Raw genomic sequence first — 18,863 nt, forward strand, 5'->3', positions numbered from 1 at the left:
GACTATGTAGCAACATATATCACAATGTCTTAAAATACTTCATGCAATAAGTTGCTTTCAAGTGCAATGACTGATGGTATGTTGGAAAAGCTTTATAACAATATATAAAAGTATAGCAGGCTAAATTTGATAGACTCTGAAATCGGGTGCAGGAATCGTGGCATATAATAAGTGCAATGTATGCAGCATGCCAACTTTATGCTGCCTGTTCAAGGAAAGGCTTGTATTTAGATATGTCTTTCATGACCACCAGACATCTCAAAGCGCTTTACAGCTAATGAAGTATTTTGAAATATAAAAGCAAAATACTGTGGATGCTGAAATCTGAAATAAAAACAGAAAATACTGGAAAAACTCAGCAAGCCTAACAGCATCCATGGAGTGAAAGACAGAACTAACGTTTCAAGTCTGTATGACTCTTCTTCAGAGCTCTTCTTCTTCATTTTGAAGTATAGTTGCTGTTGTAATGCAGGAAACATGGCAGCCAATTTACACACAGCAAGTTCCCACAAACAGCAATTTGTGGTAATGATCAGGTTTTCTGTTTTTGTGATTTTGATTGAGGGATAAATATTGGCCAGCACACTGGGGAAAACTGCCTTTCTCACCTTTGAAATAATACTGTGGGATCTTTTACATCCACCAGGGAAAGCAAACACTGCCTCGGTTTAGTGTCTCACCCAAAAGATGGCATCTCTCACAATGCAGCACTCCCTCAGTACTGAATGGGACGTCAGTCTAGATTTTTGTGCTCAAGGCCTGGAGTCAGACTAGAACCCATAACCCTCTGATTCAGGAAAGAGTGTGACCAACTGAGCCACAGCTGACACACAATTTCAATTATTTCAGTTCAATGATTTCAGCATCCAACCAGTGCTGTGTTGTTGATTGGCTGAATGTGTCATAAGAGGGCAAATATTGTGAGTGACTTGCACCACTTAAAGATAGACTGCATCTCTTAAATAGGAGGTGCATTATGGATGGAGCAAGTGCTCACAGTCTTGCAGGAAATGAGTCTGACCTAAAAAGCATTGAAGAATGGAACAGCATGACAGAACACAGGCTCCGGGGTTTTCAAAAGCCTTGGTGGAGAAGGGAAGGAAGCAGTGAGATTCTTTATTCGCAAGGGGTCAGGAAGCCCTCCAGACATTAACAACTTGAAATTAGATATTAGCTTTAACACAATAAAATGTCCCAAGGTGCTTCACAAGACTATCATTAAACAAAATTTGACACAAGGACACATAAAGAGGCAAGTAAATCATAACGTATAAGCCAAATGGCATATAAGATGACCAGATTGGTACTGGTCCTCAAATCCCAGGAAGGAGGACTGGTTATGACTTTGCTCACAGCTTGACGTTCCACCAAGACTGTCCCAGCTAAAAGATACACGAGATGACCCTGCCAAGCTGAACTAGGCGGATCTAGAGAAGCGTACCTCTATCAAAATACACATTTCAAGTTCTCAATGGCACAACAGACATTAAATGAGGTATATATGCGCATTAATGGCTGTGAAGATGGATGAAGGCTACAATGGGATTTACACTCACCAGTTGTCATGGCTTACCAAGATATTGGCTAAAGACTGCCAACCCATCAAGATTGTGCGGTTGTTGACTGCACATCGACTTCCTCATGTTAAAAGATGGCATGCACAGTCCTCTGCTAGGGACAATGAAATGCCCTACAGCGATGGTCAAGTGGCAGTGGAGGCAGGGCTATGAATCTGGAGGTCTCTTAGCAGAAATGTGCACATAGGAAGATAGTTTAACGGCAGCAGCATCCTTGACTTAGCAATTCTTTTAGGGTCCCCTCTGCTCACCTTGCTTGAGGAAGGGGCTAGAAAAGGTGCCTAAAACATAGGCTGTTCAAAACTGTTCTAACAGGAAACTGCACCCAGTGGAATCATTGCCCTTGCAGCTGAAAACACACACAAGCAATGAAACGCATCAATTTCTATACTTGAAATGTGCACACCCTTATGGACAATCAAAACTGTAAATGCCTTGAAAGGAGAACTGCCATGGTTTTTCTTAAGCCTTCGATATCTAACATCAATGTTGCTGCTTTCAATGACACCTGATGCCCCGTGGGAGACCAACTTAGAGAGGAAGGAGGAGGATACACTTTCTTCTAGAGGGGAACCAGAGGAGGATCATATTATCCACAGAGTTGAGTTCACCATCAAAACCTCCTGGACTACATCATTGTCCAAACTGAGGATAAGAAGGATATGCACGTCACCTGAGCCATGCAGGGTGCAAATGATGCTTGCTTATCCACACACTCAGAGGCTGCACTCCAAACTATTGTCGACGCGTTCACGGAGGCGTATGAAAGAATGGGCCTTACGCTGAAAGGTCCTCTACCAGCCTTCTCCCATTGCACAACACTGCCACCTGACAATCAAGATCCATGGCAAACCACTGGACAACATGGACAATTTTTCATGCCTTGGGAATCTCCTCTCAGCAAAGGCAGACTTCAATGATGAAACTCAACATCGCTCCAGTGTACCAGCACAGCCTTCGGCTAACTAAGCAAAAGAGTATTTTATGACAAAGACACGAAACCTGGCACCAAGCTTGTGGTCTACAGGGCTGTGGTGCTCCCTCCTTTCCTGTAAGCGTCAGAGACACGGACAACACACAGCAGACACATTAAATCCCTGGAGAAATATCATCAGCCTCCTCAAAAACCTGCAAACTCAATGGCAGGATAGGCGCTCCAATATCAGTGTCCTCTCTCAAGCCAACATCCTCAGTATCAAGGCACTGGTTATAGCTAATCAGCTACATTGAGCAGGCCACATTGTCCACATGCCTGAAACAAGGCTCTCAAACCAAGCTTTCTAGTCCGGCTTTGTCACGGCAAGTAGTTACCAGGACGGCAGAGGAAACATAGAGTCACAGAGGTCTACTGCACAGAAAAGGCCCTTCGGCCCATCGAGGCAGTGCCAGACAAACAAGTGCCTAACGGTTCTAATCCCATTTTCTAGCACTAGGCCCATAGCCTTGTATGCCAAGGCATCGCAAGTGCACATCCAAATACTTCTTAAATGTTATGAGGGTTTCTGCCTCTACCACCCTTTCAGCAGCGAGTTCCAAATTCCCACCACCCTGTGGGTGAAAAAATTCTTCTTCACATCCCCTCTAAACCTCCTGCCCCTTACCTTAAATCTATGACCCCTGGTTATTGATCCCTCCACCAAGGGGAAAAGTTCTTTCCTGTCTACCCTATCTATGCCCCTCATAATTTTAGCCATCTCAATCATGTCCCCCCTCAATCTCTTCTGCTTGAGGGAAAATAATCCCAGTCTATCCAATCTCTCCTCATAAATAAAACTCTCTAGCCCAGGCAACATCCTGGTAAATCTCCTCTGCACTTTCTCTAGTGTAATCACATCCTTCCTATAATGCGGATTCCAGAGCTGCATGCAATACTCTAGCTGTGTCCTAACCAGCGTTTTATACAGTTCCAGCATAACCTCCCTGCTCTTATATTCTATGCCTCAGCTAATGAAGGCAAGTATCCCATACGTTTTCTTAACCACGTTATCTACCTGTCCCGGTACTTTAACGGACCAGTGGACATGCACACCAATGTCCCTCTGATCCTCGGTACTTCCCAGGGTCCTACCATTCATCGTGTATTCCCGTGCTTTGTTTGTCCTGCCCAAGTGCATCACCTCACACTTATCCAGATTAAATTCCGTTTCCAATGATCAGCCCATCCGAACAGCTCATCTATATCCTCCTGCAATCTAAGGCTATCTTCCTCGTTATTTACCACCTCACCAATTTTCGTGTCATCTGTGAATTTACTATTCAACTCTCCTACATTCAAGTCTAAATCGTTTATATATACCACAAACAGCAAGGGACCTAACGCTGATCCCTGTGAAACCTCAATGGACACAGGCACCCAGTCACAAAAACATACCTTGGCCATCGCCCTCTGCTTCCTGCCACTCAGCCAATTCTGGATCCAATTTGCCAAATTGCCTTGGATCCCATGCGGGACCTTACCAAAAGCCTTGCTGAAGTCCAAGTAGACTACATCAAATGCAATGTCCTCATCTACACACCTGGTCACCCCCTCGAAAAATTCAATCAAATTGGTCAGACATGACTTCCCCTTAACAAAACCATGCTGACTGTCCTTGATTAATCTCTGCCTCTCCAAGTGTAGATTCAGTGTGCCCCTCAGAATTGCTTCCAATAGTTTCCCCACCACTGAGGTTAGACTGACTGTCCTGTAGTTCCCTGGTTTATCCCTTCTTGAATAACGGTACCACATTGGCTGTCCTCCAGTCCTCTAGCACCGCTCCTGTGGCCAGAGTTATCGAAAATTATAGCCAGCACCCCTGCTATCTCCTCCCTTGCCTCACTCAACAGCCTGGGATACATTTCATCCAGGCCTGGAGATTTATCTACTTTTAAGCCTGCCAGACACCACTTAGAACCACCTCCCTTTCTATGCTAATTTCTTTAATTATATCACAGTCCTTCTGCCTGATTTCCATACTCACGTCATCCCTCTCACTTGTGAACACCGACACAAAGTGTTCACAGAATCAGAATCACAGAATCACATAGTGCAGAACAGGCTCTTCGGCCCATCGTGCCTGCACCGACACGTGAGAAACATCTGACCTACCTACCTAATCCCATTTACCAGCACTTGGCCCATAACCTTGAATGTTATGACATGCCAAGTGCTCATCCAGGTAATTTTTAAAGGATGTGAGGCAACCCGCCTCCACCACCCTCCCAGGCAGTGCATTCCAGACCGTCACCACCCTCCCAGGCAGTGCATTCCAGACTGTCACCACACTCTGTGTGAAAAAGATTTTCCTCACATCCCCCCCCCCCCAAACCTCTTGCCCCTCACCTTGAGCTTATGCCCCCTTATGACTAACCTTTCAACTAAGGGGAGCAGCTGCTCCCTATCCACCCTGTCCATGCCCCTCATAATCTTGTACACCTCGATCAGATCGCCCCTCAGTCTTCTCTACTCCAACGAAAACAACTCAAGTCTATCCAACCTCTCTTCATAACTGTTCATTTTGAACCCTACCTACGTCTTCCAGCTTCACACACAAATTACCAGTATGGTCCTTAATGGGCCCTACTCTTTCCCTAGTTATCCTCTTACTCTTAACGTACTTGGAAAATAACTTTGGATTTTCCTTTATTTTACCTTCCGATGTTTTTTCATGCCCCTTTTTTGCTCTTCTAATTTCCTTTTTAAGTTCATCCCTACACACCCTATACTCCTCTAGGGCTTCTGCTGTTTGGAGTCCTTGGTATCTGCCATAAGCCTCCCTTTTTTTCTTTATCCAATCATTCATATCCCTCAACATCCACGGTTCCCTGGATTTTTTGGTGCCACCCTTTATCTTTACTGTAATATGTTGGCCCTGTACTCTCCCTATTTCCTTCTTGAATGAGTCCCACTGCTCTGACGCTAGATTTACCTAAAAGTAGCTGCTCCCAGTCCACTCTGGCCAAATCATATCTTATCTTATTAAAATTGGCCTTTCCCCAATATAGAACTCTGATTTCTGGCCCATTCTTCTTTTTTTCCATAACAACCTTGAATCTAACGGAGTTATGGTCACTGTCTGCAAAATGCTCCCCCACTGATACCTCTACCACTTGCCGGCTTCATTCCCTAAAATTAGGTCCAGGACCGCCCTCTCTCTGATGGGGCCTTCTACGTACTAGCTTATAAAGCTCTCCTGGATGCATTTTAAGAATTCTGCTCCCTCTAAACCTATCACACTATGACTAACCCAGTTAATGTTGGGGAAGTTGAAATCCCCCACTATTACTACCCTGTTATTTTTACACTTCTCTTAAATTTGCCTACATATCTGCTCTTCTATTTCTCTCTGACTGTTTGGGGGCCTATAGTACATTCCAACAATGTGATTGTTCCTTTTTTGTTTTTAAGTTCTATCCATATGACTTCATTTGAGGAGCCTTCTAAGTTGTCATCCCTCCTTACTGCTGTAATTGATCCCTTGATCAATATTGCGATACCCTCTCCTCTTTTACCTCCTTTCTTGTCTCGCCTGAAGACCCTATATCCTGGAATATTGAGCTGCCAATCCTGCCCCTCTCTCATGTCTCTGTGATAGCAATTACATCATACTTCCATTTGTTAATTTGTGCCCTCAACTCATCTGCCTTATTCGTCAGCCCCCTTGCATTGAAATAAATACCATCCAACTTTGCCAAACTCCCTTGTCCCTTAACTGGCCTATAATTTCTATACCTTCCAGGCTCACTTGCTCTTTCTTCTAATTTTGGCCGTGCATCTCCCCCTGCTGATCTCATCCCCCCGCCAAGTTAGTATAAACCCTCCCCAACAGCACAAGCAAACCTTCCCACAAGGATGTTGGTCCCATTCCGGTTCAGGTGCAACCATCCGCCTTGTACCGGTCCCACCACCCCCAGAAACCGCCCCAATGTCCCAGAAATCTAAAGCTCTCCCTCCTGCACCATCTCTCCAGCCACACATTCATCTGGACTAACGTCCTATTTCTATACTCACTAGCATGTAGCACCAGAAGTAATCCAGAGATTACGACTTTTGAGGTCCTGTTTTTTAATCTGCTTCCTAGGTCCCTAAATTCTGCTTGCAGGACCTCATCCCTCTTTCTATTTATTTCGTTAGTACCAATAAGTACTACGATCTCTGTCTGTTTGCCCTCCCCCTTTAGAATACCCTACAGCCGTTCAGTGACATCCTTGACCCTAGCACCAGTGAGGCAACATACCATCCTGGAGTCACATCTATGGCCGCAGAAATGCCTGTCTGTTCCCCTTACTATCAGGTCTCCTACTACTATTGCTCTTCCCATCTTTTTCCTCCCCCACTGTGCAGCTGAGCCACTCACAGTGCCATTAGCGTGACTGCACTCCCCAAAGGAACCATTGCTCTCACCGTTTTTCAACACAGAAAAACGGTTCTCGAGCACGATGCATCGGGGATTTCCTGACTACCTGCTTGACACCTTTCTTCTGACTGATGGTCACCAATCCCCTCTCTGTCTGCACTTCCGTAAGCTGTGGAGTGACCATATCTAAAAACATGCTATCCACGAAACTCTCAGCCTTGTGGATGCACCTCAGTGCCTCCAGCTGCTGCTCAAGCTCCAAAACTTGGAGCTCAAGTAGCTGCAGCTGGTGGCACTTCCTGCACACGTGGTCAGTCAGAGCGCAAGGAGTGTCTAGGACTTCCCACATGTTGTAGGCAGTGCATCACATGGGACTGAGCTGCCCTGCCATGTCTCTGGTTGAAAAAAACCCCTTACTTTAAGTTAAATACAGTAAAAAAAATTAAATTATTTATGTACTTTAAATAAAAACTAGAAATCTTCCCTTTCCTTAGCTTAATCTATTCTAAACTGGAGAAAAACTGGAGAAAAACACTTACCCACTACTCACCAATCAGCTCTCACCTTTATGCTGAGGACACTTTTTGAAACTTCCCCGCACTTGCGCTGGTTCTGATCTCTCTGTCGCTCTCTTGCGCTGTCTTGTGATGTCACTCTTGTTATTTTCAACAAGAACTGACTGCAGGAAACTCTTCCCAGACTGTTCTGCTGTGATGCTAACTGCAGGACAATCTTCCCAACATTTCAGGGTCATCCTCAAAGCCTCTCTGCAAAATGCAACATCCCCACCAATATGTGGGAATCTCTTGCTTGATACCGATCAAACTGGATAAAATACATCCGCGAAGGAGCCAACCATTTTGAATGTCTCCAACAGGCCGAGGTGGAGGCCAAGTGCAAACAGTGGAAGAAACGTACCAAAATCCGAGCATCCCACCCCACCTCATCAACTACTACCTGTGCGGAGTGTGCGGATCCAGCTTGGCCTTTTTAGTCACCTCAAGACCCACAACCCCAGAGTGGATGAAAGGCATGTCATTTTACGCATCGGCAAGCAGGCCCCAACCCCGCTCGTCGACTGGAAAATTCTTCCCTATGTCTTCTCTGACGGGTAGGAGGCAGTTTAGGAGGATTCATGTGAAAACCATCTCCACAGTGGACAGAAGGGTTACATCTCTATAGTTCCAACAAATTGATTTATCAACCTTCTTAAAGAGTGAAACAATGATGGCACTGTGGAATTTGGGAGGTAGTACCTCCTTCACAGATTTTTGTGAAAAGGTCTGAGATTTTGAGCCACCAACTCTATAAGTCCCTGCAAGAATGTTGAGTTAATGTTTCGAGTCCGTATGACTCTTCTTCAGAGCTAAAGAGAAGTAAAAATGTAATGAAATTTATCCTGTTTAAGGGGGGGGGAGGTGGAGCAAGCGAAGCTGATAGAAGGCCAGCGATAGGTGGAGGCAAAGGGGAAATTGGCAAAGATGTCATGAACAAAAGGACAAAGGGGTGTTAATGGTAGTGATACTGGCTAGAGGAGGTGCTGATGGCATCAAGTCCCAAGGGACTGCCTAAGAAGAAGAAGAAACAGTTGCTGGACAGACCACAGACTTGTACCTTCCATGATGAGCATACCCCTGACACCCAAACACCAAAGATCCTCAAAGAAATCCAGAAGAAGATTTAAGATCCACATTCTCCAGCATATGAAAATAAGAGAACAATTCCAGGTGCAACTTTTTTCCCGTCTTGCTCTCATAGGCTCCAATGATGCCAGTGTGGAAGAACTTTGGGTGAAGATCAAATCTGCAATCCAAGATACATGCCCCCAGATCATATTATTTTTATTTATTTTCATTTTTATTTAATCATTGTTTTATCCCCACCTTTTATCCTATTTTCGATCTTTTTCACCACCCCCATTCGGGCCATCTGTCACTTGTTCATGTTGTTCTTTCCAGGGTGCTTAGCCTTGTCCTGCTATCACCACATTCTGTTTTCTGATCTTAATGCCACAATCAGCACCTCCTCTAGCCAGTACCACTACCATTAACACCCCTTTGACCTTTTGTTCATGACATCTTTGCCAATTTCCCCTTTGCCTCCACCTATCACTGGCCTTCTATCAGCTTCGCTTGTTCCACCTCCCCCCCCCCTTAAACAGGATAAATTTCATTACATTTTTACTTCTCTTTAGCTGTGAAGAAGAGTCATACGGACTCGAAACATTAACTCAGCATTCTTGCAGAGACGTATAGAGTTGGTTGCTCAAAATCTCAGACCTTTTTACAAAAATTTGGGAAGGAGGTACTACCTCCTAAATTCCATACTGCCATCTTTGTTTCACTCTTCAAGAAGGGTGATAAATCAATTTGTTGGAATTATAGAGACATAACCCTTCTGTCCACTGTGGAGAAGGTTCTCACATGAATCCTCCTAAACTGCCTCCTACACGTCAGATAAAACATAGGGAAGAACTTTCCTGTTGACGAGTGGGGGCGGGGGCCGCTCGCCAATGCATAAAATGATATGCGGTGACATTGGGCTGGCGTCCCGACATCACCACGCGTCATTTAGATTGTCAGTTCGGCGGGCACGCAGCCGAGTCAGCAGCCCTTAAGAAAGTCGGTAAAGCTGGTTAAGAATGCTGCCCGTTTTTCCTGAAACCTCTGCTACAGGTGAGATGAGGTTTCATGAAGTGTTTTAAAATGTAATAACAATTTATACTTTTATTCTTTGACATGTCCCAGCTCGTGATAGTGTCACGTGAGGGGACATGTTTTAACAGTGATACAAACCTTCATTTCAAACTTTAGCACTGAAACCAATCTCCCCGAGGCACCTCCGTGCCTCAAAGAGATTTCTGCACTCTCTCGCATGCTTGCGCGCAAAAGAGCGCAGGGAACCTCTCAGGTAATTACCCCCACACCCCCCTCGAGGGGAAAGTTCTCATAGATCTAGAGACCAAAAGTAATTTCCAGTCATCCAGGGGAATTGCAGATATCTTTCTTGCTCGACAAATCCAAGGAAAGCGTCTGAAACAATGCAAACAGCTCTACGTAATCTTTGTTGATCTGTCAAAGGCCTTTGGCTCCATCAACCATGAAGCCCTTTGGAAAGTGCTCCAGAAACTTTGATGTCCAGAAAAATGTGTTACTATCCTGTGACTCCTGCATAACTCTGTCTAGACCCCTCATGGGTCTACAAAATTTCCTCTCAAGCTTCTCTACTGCAAAGAAAATAGTCCCAAATTCTCCAATCCATCTACATAGCTGAATTTAATTGTCAATTCTCATTAATCTTTTCTGCACCCAATCTCAAGGTGGACAGAGAAAACAATTTAAGGATATTCTGAAAGTTTCATTAAAAAGGAGACAAATTGACATCAATGTGTGGGAGGAACTTGCCGCTAACCATGTCATGTGATGGTACCTCATCCAATAAGATCCAATACAGTCAGAAATGACCACATAAACTCTGCTGCAGAGAAGCAATGAAAGCAGGAGGAGAGAAAGAAAAACCCTGGCTCCAGATCTAGCCCTCTCCCCCACCCCACTCCACTTCATCAGAGCTACTTTTGTCCTCTCTGCCCAAAGACCCGTGGTTCCAGGATTGGCCTGCTGACACACCTGAGAACCCAAATCATGAAACCTGGCAGACATTATCCTCATTTCGAGGGTCTGATGATGACGATGGATGGACAGCATTTGGTGCTAATTAAGATATGGACAGCAGAATTTTGGGTGCCTCATGTTTGCGTAGAGTTGAAAATCTGAGGCCAGTGAGGAGGGCATTGGAATAGTCAAGTCTAGAGTTAGAAATGGATGATGGTTTAAATAACAGATGAACTAAGTTAGGGGAAGAGTAGAAGTGAGTAAAGTCCAAGGTAGAAAAATAGAACAAAATACAAGAAGATTTACAGTATAATAGGAGGCCATTTGCCCATTGTGTCAGAAAATGAGCTATTCAATCTAATCATACATTACAGCTCTTGGTCTGTAGCCCTGTAAGTTACAGCCCGCAATGTGATAAAGGCTTCTGGTCTCTACCACCTCTTCAGATAGTGAATTCCAGACTCCACCACCCTCTGGGTGAAAAGAATTCTCCTCAACTCCCTTTCGAATCTTGCTACCAATTACTTTAAGTCTATGTTCCCTGGTTATAGATATTTCTGCTAACGGAAATAGGTCTTTGCTATCAATTCCATTCAAGTCCCTCATAATTTTATACACCTCAACTAAACCTCCTGTGAGCCTCTTCTGTTCTAAAGGAAACAACCCCAGCCTATCTAATATTTCCTTGTTGCTAAAATTTTCCACACCTAGATGGCAACACCTTCATAAACACTGGGCATTGATGTGCATAATTCACTGCCTATGGTCACACACAAGCCATTTGCAGCAGGTGTGGAATCACTATTAGTTTTGGTGCAGGGCAGGGTTGACATGTGACGCAACAAAGTAATGTGCATACAGTCAATGGCACCCTGCATCAAGGTGGAGTCTGTGATTCTAACAAAGCCACATCCTTGCTTTACCTACTTCATCAATGAACATCCCCACTTCTGACCTTATGATGGAGGGAAGGTCATTCATAAAGTAACTGAAGATGGTTGGGCCCAGGACACTACTTTGAGGAACTCCTGCAGTAATGTCCTGGGACTGAGATGATTGACCTGCAACAATCACAACCATCTTCCTTTGAGCTGGGTATGATTCAAACTAGTGGAGAGTTCTCCCCTGTATTCCCATAGACTCCAGTTTCGCTTGAGCTCCTTGATGTCACACTTGGTCAAATACGACCCTGATGTCAAGAGAGTCACTCTCAGCTCACCTCGTGAGTTCAGCTCTTTTGTCCATGTTTGAACTCAGGCTGCAATGAAGTCAGGAGCTGAGTTGCCATGGTAGAACACAAACTAAGCGTCAGTGAGCATGTTATGGCTAAGCAAATGCAGCTTGATAGCAATGTGGATGACCCCTTCCATCACTTGCCTGATGATCAAGAGTAGACTGATAGGGCGGTAATTGGCCAGGTTGGATTTGTCTTGCTTTTTGTGTACCGGACATACCTGGGCAATTTTCCACCTTGTCAGGTAGATGCCAATGTCGTAACTGTACTGGAACAGTTTGGCTAAGAACGCAGCTAGTTCTGGAGAACAAGTCTTCAGTACTATTGCTGGAATGTTGTCATGGCCCATAGCCTCTGCAGTATCCAGTGCCTTCAGCCATTTCTTGATATCATGTGGAGCAAATCAAATTGGCTGAAGAATGGCATCTGTGATGCTGAGGACCTCTGGAGGAGGCCGAGAGGGATCATTCACTCGACACTTCTGGTGAAGATTGTTGCAAATGCTTCAGCTTTATCTTTGGACTGATGTGTTGGCTCCCCCATCATTGATGATGGGGATATTTATGGACCTTCTTCCTCCCATTAGCTAGTTAATTTCCAAAAACATTCATGACTGGATGTGGCAGGACTGCAGAGCTTAGATCTGATCCACTGGTTGTGGGATAGCTTAGCTCTGTCTATCACATGCTTTTGTTTGGCATGCAAGTAGTCCTATGTTGTAGCATCACCAGATTGACAACTCATTTTTAGGCATGCCTGGTGCTGTTCCTGGCATCCCCTCCTGTACTATTCATTGAACCAGGGTAGATCCCCCAGTTTGATAGTAATGGTAGAGTGGGGGATATGCCTGGTCAGGAGATTACAGATTGTGGTTATACACAATTCTACTGCTGCTGATGGCCCACATTGCTTCATGGATGCCGAGTTTGGAGTTGCTAGATCTGTTCAAAATCTATCCCATTTAGCATGGGGTAGTGTCACACAGCATGATAGAGGGTAGCCTCATTGTGAATATGGGACTTCGTCTCCACAAGGACTGTGCAGTAGTCACACCTACCAATACTATTATGGACAGATGCATCTGCTACAGATAGATTGGTGAGAACGAGGTCTTGCCTCACCACCTGCCACAGACCCAGTCCAGCAGCTATGTTCTTTAGGATTCAGCTATTTCAGTCAGTAGTGTCACTACTGAGCCACTCTTGGTGATGGATGTTGAAGTCCCCCAGCCAGAGTACATTCTGTGCCCTAGCCACTCTCAGTGCTTCCTCCAAGTGGTGCTCAACATGGAGGAGCACTGATTCATCAGCTGAAGGTGGTAATCAGCAGAATATTTCCTTGCCCATGTCTGCCTGATGCAATGAGACTTCATGGCATCCAGGGTTGATGTTGAGATCTCCTAGGGCACCTCCGTTTCAACTCATAACTTAAGTTATGACAATTGGGAGAAACGCAGAATTGCACCTCAGTACCTTAACTGCCTTAATCAAACTCAACACTCAATTGTTGAAAGGTGCCTTCAGCGTCAAGTGGATTTGACACTGGAGAACGAGGCAGGTAAAAAACGGTTGATGATCTAGCAAGCTGCTCCATTCTCACTCCTAATCCCATTCTCAGTCTTATTTCCCCCACCAACCTCACTTGTCTCAGTTCTATTCAAAATTGGTCAATTTGAATCGGAAAATCCAGCTAAAATGAAAATTGCCAATTGCAATAATTTATTTACTAGCAAACAGCCAACATGTTTATTTTAAACAACTGTAATGCTACAAGCTGAAATTTTCCAATTGTGGTAGCAGCAGTAAGAAAAGATTTTGAGGAAGCAATTAAAATGCATTGACAATTTTTGCTGTATCCCTTTAATTAATTGTATAATATATTATTTTGTGTACTGATTTACACGGAAAGAACTATCTGCTTTTGTTAATTCTTCATCTTGTCTCTTAAGAACGGGTAGGATACATCTTCTGTAATGCACTGGCAATAGAGCTTTCTACACACTCACTCAATCATTTAGTAATTACATGCTACAAAAATTGGAAATTAATAATGGGTTTTCACATGAACCTGTCCTGATATTACTATTGAGGTAATTAGACTTGTTTGGTCACAAAATTTTTAAATTGGCTTACATTCCAAACCGAACCATTCATGTGTTCCCAAATTGATGTCAATAAGTAGTCTGACTGATCCATTCCTAGTCGTGTAGAAGTGAGTATAACCAAAACAAAACCCTAAAAGAAAATGGGTATTCATCAATATGACAATACTGAGAATATACACTGAACTACAACCTTGTTATTCATTTTGTATTTCCTTTTCTCTGTAGAAGTAAATATGCAGCAAGAACCCCTTGAGAAAATGAAAATAAAAGATTCAATTCCAGCACAGTCCTTCCTAGCTCCAATTGCTGACTATTGTGCTAGTAAACGTAAGTGAATATTTATAAAGTTGTTGCTGCAAATCGTTTTACCAAAGTCTGATCATATCTGATAAGTTCTGTATGACTTTTGTTTTACATAAGGGGATTTAACATTTCTCTGTTCAATAATTCCAACCATCACATTAGCATGCATACAAAATGTGATTTCTCATTTCACCCTCATGCTTTTTCATTAAGGTTACTGAGAAGAATAATGTCATCCATTTGTATTGATTAGTACTAATAGATAAATGATAATTTGGTATTTTGGCATTATTACATTTTTCTACTATTAATGTATAGAACAGTTATCTCAATAGTCCTTGTAATGAGGAAATTCCTTACTTAAAGTATATCTTTATACTCATCAAGGTAAGGAATATTAGTACTGAAGAATAAAATACTTTCCCATTTCAAGTGCTCCCAGGTAAGAAGTGGAAAAATCAGTCGCAGTTTAAGCCTCCCTCGATTAATTGACTACTTAAGGGCCTCAATTGGCCCAAGGGTGGGTGGGCCACCCACCTTTCCACCTGCTCCCTGTAAAATTTCTGACAGTAGGCAAGCAGGCTACCTGCTGGATTTTATGTGCCACTGTCTTCAAACCTATCAGCGGGGAGCATAAAATCCAGGCTATAGAATCATAGACTGGTTATAGCACAGAAGGAGGCCATTCGGCTCATTGTGTCCATGCCAGCTTTTGCAAGAGAAACTCAGCTAGATCCATTCTTCCACCATTTCCCTCTAATCCTGTAAGGAGTCTTTAAAATTATGAATGGGTTAGACAGGATAGACGTAGAGAAAATGTTTCCACTTGTGGAAAGAACCAAGGTTCAGGGCCATAAAAATAAGATAGTTCCTAATAAATCCAATAGGAAAATAAGGCGAAATTTCTTCACTGAGAAAGTGGAACTCGCTACCTCAAGGGGCGGGATTTTCCATCTTTGAAACTAAATCTGGTGGCAGTCAGGTTCCGCGGCACATTTCCCGCTGGTCACAATGGCAGGAAATTGTGCTCGATTTCACGCTTGGAAGCTCATTAATTATGCGCAGGTGAGCATCTCTCTGAGTCACATGGCGAGTCAGGAACTGATTTGTTCATCCACCATTATGTTTCCAAAGGGGCCAAAGGTCCAGGTGCCATATTTAAACGCCACCTGAACACACACATTTCACTCCCTCCAGCCCAGTTATCTCCAGGAGACCTTTAGAGATATCTGCGCAGCAGGAGAAGGCTGCAAACCAGAAGAAGAAGGCTGTACCCCGCATCTGCCACAACCCCCTCCAGGTTTTGATCAGAAGAGTGTGGCAGCATTGGGATGTTCTTTATCCCAGGGATGGCTCCAAGAAGCACACGAGCTTCACCTCCCCGACCTGGTAGGCCACAGCAGAGCAGGTTAGCGCAGCTGGCCACCGCAAGCCATCCAGTGCAGGAAGAAAATGAATGATCTCAACTGCTCCATCAGGGTAAGTCAACCTTCAACTTCCTCCAATATCAAACTCTCATCGTGGCATCATGTACTCAAAGGGCTATTCTCTTCAGGGATCTCACACAACCATATCACCACTGATTGTCACACGGATACTTTCACATCACCACCATCTTATCTAACATGCTGCTCACATTCTATCCTCAGCCCCTTCTGGGGAGGGCTTATCACACACAGGGGGCATGCATGTTTCCCAATATCTGCTCCATCTCTTCTCATCACATTCCTTTCTTTTGTCTTCACGCAGTCCAAGTTGGCCCCACGACAGAAGGGAAAGATCCCAGACCAGAGGAGGGACAGCCAACACCATACCCCTCACCAAATTCGAGGAAGATGCCACCAAGGTAGCTGGGGAGGATAGGGAATGCTCCTATAAGGAAGGGAAGATAGGCTTATCCCAGCAATCTAGTATGGGTGACACCTCCATGAGTTCATCACATCCTGACATTCACAGTGAGAGATGTGCAATATTGTTATGTGCCTGCTCATGAACTAAAACTATTTTCTCTCTCTTATAGGCACCAGCAGATCTAGGCATATGAAGAAAGTCAACATAAGCCCCAGCCCTCAGACTACCTTGGAGGAGGAATGTGAGGAAGCCACTGAGGAAGAACCATCACTGCACTCACCTACAACCGCCAGCAGCACAATGGATCCACCTCAGTGGGCCATAGCTCTAAATTAGGAAGGGGTCACCTCCTGGAGAACACCTCATTGACACACCTCCGCAACAGTTAGAGGCAGGGACAGCCCAAGTCTCTGGCACTAGGTGGGGTTGCTGGCGATCAGCCACCTGCTGAATCCGAATCAGATGATGAGCCTCTGCGAGCGGCCGCCAACGCAATGCTGGAGATGCATCAACAGGCAGCAGAACATCAGGCAGAGATGCAACAGTCACTCAGCAGACTGGAGCAAAGATTGGAGGAGTCTGTCTGTGTTCTGTCTGATGTCATGGCTCCAACTTGCGAATGCCTTGAGGTCTCAATGGGAAGGTTGGAAACCACCATGGAGACCTTAGTCTAGCAGGTTTTGCCGGATTTGCTTTCGGTCCTGGACTCCATGGCCACACAGACTGGTGGACACCATCAGTGTCTAGGTGAGAGGGGAATGATGCACCCTGACCTTCCTTCAGGACGAGAAGGGAGGGGCCCTTGGGCACCCATGGGGAGGATGAGCATCAGTCGAACACCCAGGAGCTCCACTCAGGCACTCCAGCTGCTCAGAATCTCCTCTGCCCTGTGAGCCCATCCACTGCAGCTGCTCAGGTGGAGGTGGGTGCATCTGCCCCTGAGCAGGAGATCCTTATCAGGCTGGGACCCTCCAGGCCTTGGGCCACTAGAGGATGTCTGCCAAGGTCATCACAGACAACAGGATGTAACAGTCAGCAGGCTGCCTCCACCTCCACTGTGGATGTACAGGCTGCACCCAGGCGTAGCGGTACGATTAGGAAAATCAAGAAATATTGAAACCACTTTTGGGTCACGGGTGTTCAACTACTATAAATATTGGACTTTTGTTAATAAATTTGATGTTTATTTGAACGGTTTGGACAAATGAATGTGATGTGATTATTTACATATGTATCCTCTTATTGAGAAGTTTAGCCATCTTCCCACTCACTGATAGTCTCCTTTGGGAGCTTCACATTCATGTGATGTCAACTTCATTGAAGATAGTTTTCACATCCTTGTGTGATGTCATGGTGATGTGTTAAAATCTTTATTGGAAGTGTGTGCTTAATGCATTTGTAAGCCTTTTTGCTCACGACACATCATTGTCTGAGGGCAGCTCAGCAACCTTGAAGATTAGCAGCAGTTGTGTCTCCTCAGCGGTAGTGCCAAAGAACAAGTCCTGGATGGGGAGTTGATATCCTCAATCATGTCCTCATCTCACCGGCCACTATAGTTTCTCATTAATGTGGCGTCGACTGCATCAAGAATTCTCACTGTTGTGTCGACTTTCATTTCCTTGAGCGACCTTCTTAGAGGGGAAGCAGTGGTGTAATGGTATTGTCACTGAACTAGTAATGCAGAGACCCAGGGTAATGCTCTGGGGACCTGAGTTTGAATCCCACTATGCCAGATGGTGGAATTTGAGTTCAATAAATATCTGGAATTAAAGGTCTGATGATGACCATGAAACCATTGTTGATTGTTGTTAAAAACCCATCTGTTCACTAATGCCCTTTAGGGAAGGAAGTCTGTCATCCTTACCTGGTCTGGCCTTCATGTGACTCCAGACCCACAGGAATTTGGTTGACTCTTAAATGCTCTCTGAGCAAGGGCAATTAGGGTGGGCAATAAATGCTGTCCCAGCAACATTCACATCCAATGAATAAAAAAAGTGATGGCCTGGTAATCAAGAGGTGGTTCAAGTCTGAATACTGAACTTACTCTTGACTTGACTGATTGGACATCCCTTTCAATGCAATGGAATGGCATTAAGAGACAGGAGAAATGTGGCCACCTCCTGTTGCCTTCACTTTCCTCCTCCTGGAATCCTGGTGGCAACTAAAGTGGCATTGGCACATCTTCCACCTCATGCTACCTTGATTGCATCATCCTCATCTCCCTCTTCAGGTTCCTGGCCTTCCTGCTCTTCATCCTCCAAGGAACCCTCATGTTTCTCCTTCTGGCAAGGGATCACCCCTTTGCAGCACCAGGTTGTGAGGGTGCAACACACAACAATGATGTGTGATACCCTATCTGGAATGTATGACAAAAACCCATGTGTCAAAGATTGGAAGCACATCTTCAGGATGCCAATGGTCTGCTTGATTATGGAGCTATAAGCTGCATTTTAATGGGTACCCATTATCCCCAAGCAGGAACAGGAGTACAATAGGCATGCATAACTCTGTAGCATGGCCCATTGCACCCCAGGACTTTCTCTACTCTCTCACTTCTGACTGTGAGGACCACAGACCCCAAAGACTGTCTTCTACTCTCTCACTCCTGACTGTGTTCCTCAGGACTGTTTCTACTCTCTCAAACCTGACTGTAAGCCAAGGACTGTCTCTACTCTCTCACTCCTGACTTTGAGCCCAAGGAGTGTCTCTACTCTCTGACTCTGACCTAATGGCCCCAGACCTTCAGATTTTGACTTTCAGTGAGTTCCCCATTGCCCTTGTAACTGATCACTACACTGTCTCACTTCCCACCCATCCACCTCCACTTCATGAGTCGCTGTGTGATCC

The 18,863-nt window shown here is 44.7% G+C and overlaps 1 protein-coding gene across 1 annotated transcript in view; it reads left to right on the plus strand.

The window, feature by feature from the left end:
- Positions 1–18,863, plus strand: part of ankrd55 (ankyrin repeat domain 55) — a 147,162-nt gene that overhangs the window by 68,166 nt on the left and 60,133 nt on the right. The window contains exon 10 of the mRNA XM_041183205.1: positions 14,088–14,189. Coding sequence (XP_041039139.1) covers positions 14,088–14,189 — 102 coding nt within the window. The remainder of the gene's footprint in view (positions 1–14,087; positions 14,190–18,863) is intronic.

The sequence above is a fragment of the Carcharodon carcharias genome, chromosome 1, assembly GCF_017639515.1.
Source record: "Carcharodon carcharias isolate sCarCar2 chromosome 1, sCarCar2.pri, whole genome shotgun sequence".
NCBI classification, from domain to species: Eukaryota; Metazoa; Chordata; class Chondrichthyes; order Lamniformes; family Lamnidae; genus Carcharodon; species Carcharodon carcharias.